The sequence below is a fragment of the Oryctolagus cuniculus genome, chromosome 18 (assembly GCF_051225735.1).
Source record: "Oryctolagus cuniculus isolate XC-2025 breed Fujian yellow rabbit chromosome 18, ASM5122573v1, whole genome shotgun sequence".
Classification (NCBI taxonomy): domain Eukaryota; kingdom Metazoa; phylum Chordata; class Mammalia; order Lagomorpha; family Leporidae; genus Oryctolagus; species Oryctolagus cuniculus.
Window position 1 is genome coordinate 19,589,358 of NC_142884.1, and position 6,000 is coordinate 19,595,357.

Below are 6,000 nucleotides of genomic sequence, written 5' to 3' on the forward strand. Positions count from 1 at the left end.
TTTGGGGAGTGAACCAGCAGAGGGAAGACCTCTCTCTCTGGCTCTACCTCTCTCTGTAACTCTCACTTTCAAATAAATAAAAATAAATCTTTGGTTAAATAAAATCAAAGGAATTCGAACAGCCTAAATAATCATGAGAAAGAAGAACACAACTGGAGGGCTCACTATCCGACCTCAAGTCCCAGTCTCAGCTGTGAGACTACAGCCATCAGGCGAGGGTGGCGCTGGAGAAAGCACAGGTGCTGAGCTCCATAGGACACACACACACAAAGGGACACACGCGAACATGGTCAGCTCCTGTTTGATAAAGGCACACAGGAATGCAATGTACACAGTATACTCTTTTCAACAAATGGTCCTGCAGCAATTAGATACCCACATGCAAATAAAACAAAACCTCCATCCATTCCTGACCCCAAACAAAAAAATTAAGTCAGATGGATCACATAGCTAAATGTGAAACTCCTAAAAGAATAGGAGGCAACCTTTGTGGCTAAATTAGACAAAGATAACACTACCAAAAGTGTAATTCATAGAAGCAAAGACTGATAAATTAAAGTCCATCCAAATTAAAACCTTCTGCTCCTTGAAAAACATAAGAGAAAGGAAACTGGGAGGAAGTATTCACACATCATACATCTAACAAAGAACTTTGTAATATATAAAGAACTTTAAGGAGTTCATAATTATTAGAAGAATGTACAAATCTTAACATATACCTCACCAAAGATGGCAAACAAGCTGGTGACAAGGAAATGCAAATTAGTACCACAATGAGATACCATTGCCCACCTACTAGAATGGCTACAATTTGGCATTTTGACTGTTGGGGTGATTTCACGATGCTATGCATTTTTCAAAATACAGAAGTCTACACAAAAAGGAATGAATTTTTCTGTAAATAAATTATACATCAATTAAAAAATAGGGGTGGGCTTTTGTCATAGCAGTGAATCCTCAGGCAGGGTCTGCGTTCCACATGGGAGTGCTTAGGTTTCCGTGCACGTTCTGATGCAGATTCCAGCTTGCTGCTAATCAGTGCACACTCTAGGAGGCCTCTTGACCATGGCTTGAGTGACTGGGTCCCTGTCCTCAGTGTGGGGGACTCAGGTTGAGTTCCCAGCTCCAAGCTTTGGCCTGGCCCCGCCTTGGCTACTGTGGGCATCTGGGGTGTGAACAAAGGGATGGGAGAGCTCTGTCTCTCCTTGTGTCTCTACCTTTCAAATAAATAAGAGTTTGGTGGGTGTCCCAATATTGATACTATTTTCCACACTTTTCTGCATCTCCAATGCATTTTCTAATAAAAAGTTAAAATTTTTAAATTAATCTGAATTTTTAAAAAAGATTTACTTATTTATTTCAAACGCAGAGTTAGAGAGGGAGGGAGGCAGAGAGGGGGGCAGAGAGAGATCTTCCACCCACCAATTCACTCACTCCCCAAATGGTTGCAATGACCAGGGCTGGACCAGGCTGAAGCCAAGAGCTTCATCTGGGTCTCCCACATGGGTGGCAGAGGCCCAAGCACTTGTGTCATCTTCTGTTGCTTTCCCAGGCACATTAGCAGGGAGCTAGATCTTAAGTGGAGCAGACGAGATTTGAACAGGTGCCCATATGGGGTCCTGACATCACAGGTGGTAGCTTACCTTGCTATACCACAATGCTGGCCCCAGCATCAATTTTTTTTTTAAAACATCTTGTCCTCTGACGTGGCATAACTTATGTAGCATTTTTACTAAAAATGTCTAACCTAAATATATTAATATAATTATAATTATTGAGGAATACTTTGCAAAGTGACTGCCCTTATTCTTCAGAAATTTCAGTATCATCAAAGATAGACCAATGTACTGCCTGCATGAACTCTACAAGGCCATGACAATTAAATGCATGTGTAGTTCTGGGTTCTTTATCAGAAAAAACAAGCTACAGTAGACCTTATGAGGACAAAGGGAGTACAGACTGTGTATCAGGTAACAGTGTTGCACCAACATTAAATTTCTCAAGTGTGATGATTACATTATAGTTCTATAAGAGGAAGTCTTTGTTCCTAGAAAAATCACTTAAGTGCTCTGAGTTCTAGACTCATTCTCAAATGGCTCAACCAAAAAAGAAAAAGTAATTTTTACATACACATATTTCTGAAGTGCAAACGCAGCAAAGCGTTACCAACCAGTTAGTGTGGGTGTAGTACACACAGGCATTCATGATGCTGTTTTGTGTTTGAAAATTTTCCAAAGAGTAATTTAGGAAAGACGTTTACAAATCATTCTTAGGGGTGGGCGTTTGGGGCAGCAGTCAGGTCACGGCTTGGGATACTCAGAGTGCCTGGTTCACATCAAGGCCACACAACCACCAATCCAGCTTCCTGCCAACATGCCTACTGGTCAGGCAGCAGATGATGGCTCAAGCACTGTGGCGCTGTCACCCACGTGGGAGACCAGGACTGAGCTCTAGGCTCCTAGCTTTGGCCTGGCCCAGCCCTGGCTGCTGTGGGCATTCTGGAGTAAACCAGCAGATGGAAGAACTCTGCTGACCTGTCTTCCCAATGAAAATACATAAATAATTTTTTTTATTGTTAAATGTTGAGGCTGCTAGAATTTTTTTTTTTTTAAATGAAATCTGCTCCTAAAACCTGTAAAATGCAAGCCAGGCCCAGTTTTTGCAGACAGCAACATACAGAGTTCTAGTTGCCAGTTCCTCCAGGAGCTTCCCAGGGAAGGCCGAGGACTACTGCTTTCTGCCACTCTCCAAGGCCACGTGCCCAGCCATCAGGGTGCTACGGCCTCCCAGATTTCAAACACAGAAGTGTGTGGCCCGGGCTGCTTTCCTCATATATGCTGTGTGTACTTATGTATTTGAAAAGCAGAGTGACAGAGAGAGACGGACAGCAAGAGCAAGGTGGGGGATGGGGAGAGAGCTCTTCCATCTGCTGGTTCACTCCCCAAATGCCCACAACAGCCAAGTCTGGGAGGAGGGAAGGAACTCCACTCTGACCTCCTACACAGGGGCAGGGGTCAAAGTCCTTGGGCCATCATACGCTGCCTTCCCATGTGAGCACACAGGAAGCTGGACCAGAAGCTGAGCGGTCAGATCTGAACAGGCACCCTGAGGTGCGATGCAGACATCACACGCGGCACCTAACCAGCTGGGGCGTGCGAGCCCTCCTCCCATTCCTGGCAGCCAACAGCTCTTCTCTGCCCTCCTTAGCCAGGAGAGGTCTCGGCCCCGCCAGATGTGGCAGAGTCTCCTGCAGGCCGGACTCTTCAGGAACAGCACAGCTGCCCTGCTACAGGGCTCCTGGTGATGCGGCTCTCCAGGTACAGCTCTCGCCTCTGTCTGCGTCACCCAGGGAGGCCGCTGTCTTCTGGGTCGCTGCTTCTCTTCTCTGCCGGGTTCCTGTCTCATGACCACCAAGAACCAGTTTGAGTCCCACCTGTTCCACTTCTGATCCAGCTCCCTGGGAATGTGCCTCGGGGTCCCAGTGCTTGGTCCCCTGCCACCCACATGATAGGCCCGGATGGAGCTCCTGGTTCCTGGCTTCAGACTCCCCCAGATCTGGCTGTTGCGGCCATTTGAGGAATGAACCAGTGGATGGAAGACCTCCCTCTCTGTTGGTCTCTGTCATTCTGTTCTTCAAATAAGTAAATCTTTTGAAAAAGTCGTGGCAAACTCCAGATAAAATTCATCCTTTTGGGCAATTTTAAGTGTACAGTTCAGTAGCATTACGTAGACTGGCACTGTTGTGCAACCATGAGCACCAGCCATCTCCAGAATTCCTCACCTTGCAAAACTGAATCTGCCCTGTACGCACAAACCCAACCTCTGGCAGCTGCCATTCAACTCGCCCACAGAATCATACAGCACGTGGGCCTTTCTGCTTGGCTCACCTCACTTCATATGACATCCTCATGTGTAAGAGGACACCTCAAAACTAAACAATGTGAAAGCTAAATAATTTCCCATCCTACATGCACACCACCCTGAGGGTACCCCATCACCTGTTGATGGGCACAGGGTGGGAGGGGGCACCGTATCCATGGAAATGCCACATCAATCTGGATCAGGACAGCCGGAACCTGGACCTCACTGGGGCACATACTCCTATAAGGGGCAGAAGATTTGCTCCAAGGGTGAGCCAGGTCGCAGTCATAAGTGGAGGCCGGGCAGAGCTGAGGGGGGACATAAGCTGGTTCCAGGGCCCAACACACACACGGGTTCCCAAGCAGGAGGGCACGAGTCCAGCACTTCTTGCCCAAGTCCTGCACCCACGGGCGTGCACGTGGCAGGATGGGTGAGAGCCCTTTCACAGGAAGGAATTGGGACTGACATATTTAGGACTGATGGAGAACATTGACTAGTGCAGAGGAGCCTCCCAGGGAGACCTGAAATCCCTTCAAAGTCTGAGAGCCGAGGCCGACGCCATGGCTCACTTGGTTCATCCTCTGCCTGGGGCGCCAGCGAACCATATGGGCGCCGGGTTCTAGTCCCAGTTGCTCCTCTTCTAGTCTAGCTCTCTGCTGTGGCCCGGGAGGGCAGTGGAGGATGGCCCAAGTGCTTGGGCCCTGCACCCGCATGGGAGACCAGGAGGAAGCACCTGGCTCCTGGTTTCTGATCAGCGCAGCACGCCGGCCGTGGCGGCCATTTGTGGGGGGGGGGTAGTGAACCAACGGAAGGAAGACCTTTCTGTCTGTCTGTCTGTGTCTCTCACTGTCTCTAACTCTGTGAAATAAATAAAACAAATTGAAAAGTCTGAGCCAGGCCTCCTTGCAAGGAGTCAGCGGCTTCGGGGGTGTGTGACGCTCTGGTCGGGTGAACCCACAGAACACAGACACCACCCATCCCCCTCCTTCGCGGCGCCCCTCCCCATCCCACACCCTGGCTCCGGTTTGTAAACTCCCTCCTCCAGCGCCTCCCCTCCGGCTTCCTCGGGAGCCCTCCCGGCACCTCAAGTCTCCAAGGTGGCGGCCCATGCCCGCCCCGGGGACCAGGACACCCGCGTGAGGAGAGGGCGGCGGGGGGGGGGGGGTCCCGGAAGCCGAGCCCCGAGGGCGGCGGGGGAAGGGCGGGAGCCAGGTCCACGGTTCCCCGCGAGGGCCCTAACCTAGGGCGGACGTGGGCTGGGGTGTGCGGGGCACCGACACACCTGCCAACGTGCCCGAGTCAGGAACGCACACCTAGTGCGAGACAGCTCGCAGCAACCGCCCTCCGGGGTCGTCGGGAACAGCGCACGCGCCCCCTTCTGAAGCGACCCCCACCCGCACTCCAGCCTCCCGCCTGCACCGACCCGGGCCCGACCGTCCCTGCGCGGGCCGCTTGCTCACCTGGAGCACCAGGACCTCGAGCATCTTCGCCGCGCCTCTGGCCCGCTTGCCCTGGACGACGCGCCCGGCGGCGAGCATGGCGGGCGTGGCGAGCCGCGCGGCCACCGCCGCCGCCCCGGGGGCGGCCCCTGCCGTCGCGCCGGAAGCCTCAGGCCTCTGCGGGGGCCGTGCCCACCAGCTCGACGGGGACTCCAGCTTCCTGCCCTGGACGCGCCCCCGCCTGCAGGCCGGCCGCCACGCCCCCCAGTGCCGCGCCTCGTCTTCCCACCCGACGCCGCCGCCGCGGGCGCGCTCTGGGCTCCTCGTCGGCTCCACCCCGCGCCCCCGGCCTCTCGTAATGGCGCCCGCCCCCGCGCCGGCCTCCAGGCGTCCAGAAGCCACGTGGGCGCCCAACGGCCCCGGACAACGGCCGGCCTTGCGCAGCGCCGCCGTGCGGTGGGGAGGGGCGTGGGGGCCCCGCGGTCCTGGGCGCGCGGCTCGCTTCCTGGGCCGCGGGGCGCCCGGGGGCTTGGGGACCTGGGCTGGCCTCCCCGCCGGGAGCGCGCGGGGCCTGCTGGGCTGTCCACCCCCAGCGTCCAGCAGGCCGCGCTCCCCAGGTCTCTGTGCGGGGCTTGCTTGTCTTAGCGGAAGTGTGCACGACCCCGTCCTCTGAGTGGGCCGGGGTCTGCAGCTCCTGTGA

At 53.8% G+C, this 6,000-nt stretch overlaps 1 protein-coding gene across 1 annotated transcript in view; it reads right to left on the minus strand.

The window, feature by feature from the left end:
• The window catches only part of LOC149120812 (putative ATP-dependent RNA helicase TDRD12), a 31,045-nt gene extending 25,415 nt beyond the window's left edge, over positions 1 to 5,630 (minus strand). The window contains exon 1 of the mRNA XM_089319323.1: positions 5,322 to 5,630. Coding sequence (XP_089175449.1) covers positions 5,322 to 5,399 — 78 coding nt within the window. The 5' untranslated portion in view covers positions 5,400 to 5,630. The remainder of the gene's footprint in view (positions 1 to 5,321) is intronic.
• Between the last annotated feature and the right edge of the window lie 370 nt (positions 5,631 to 6,000).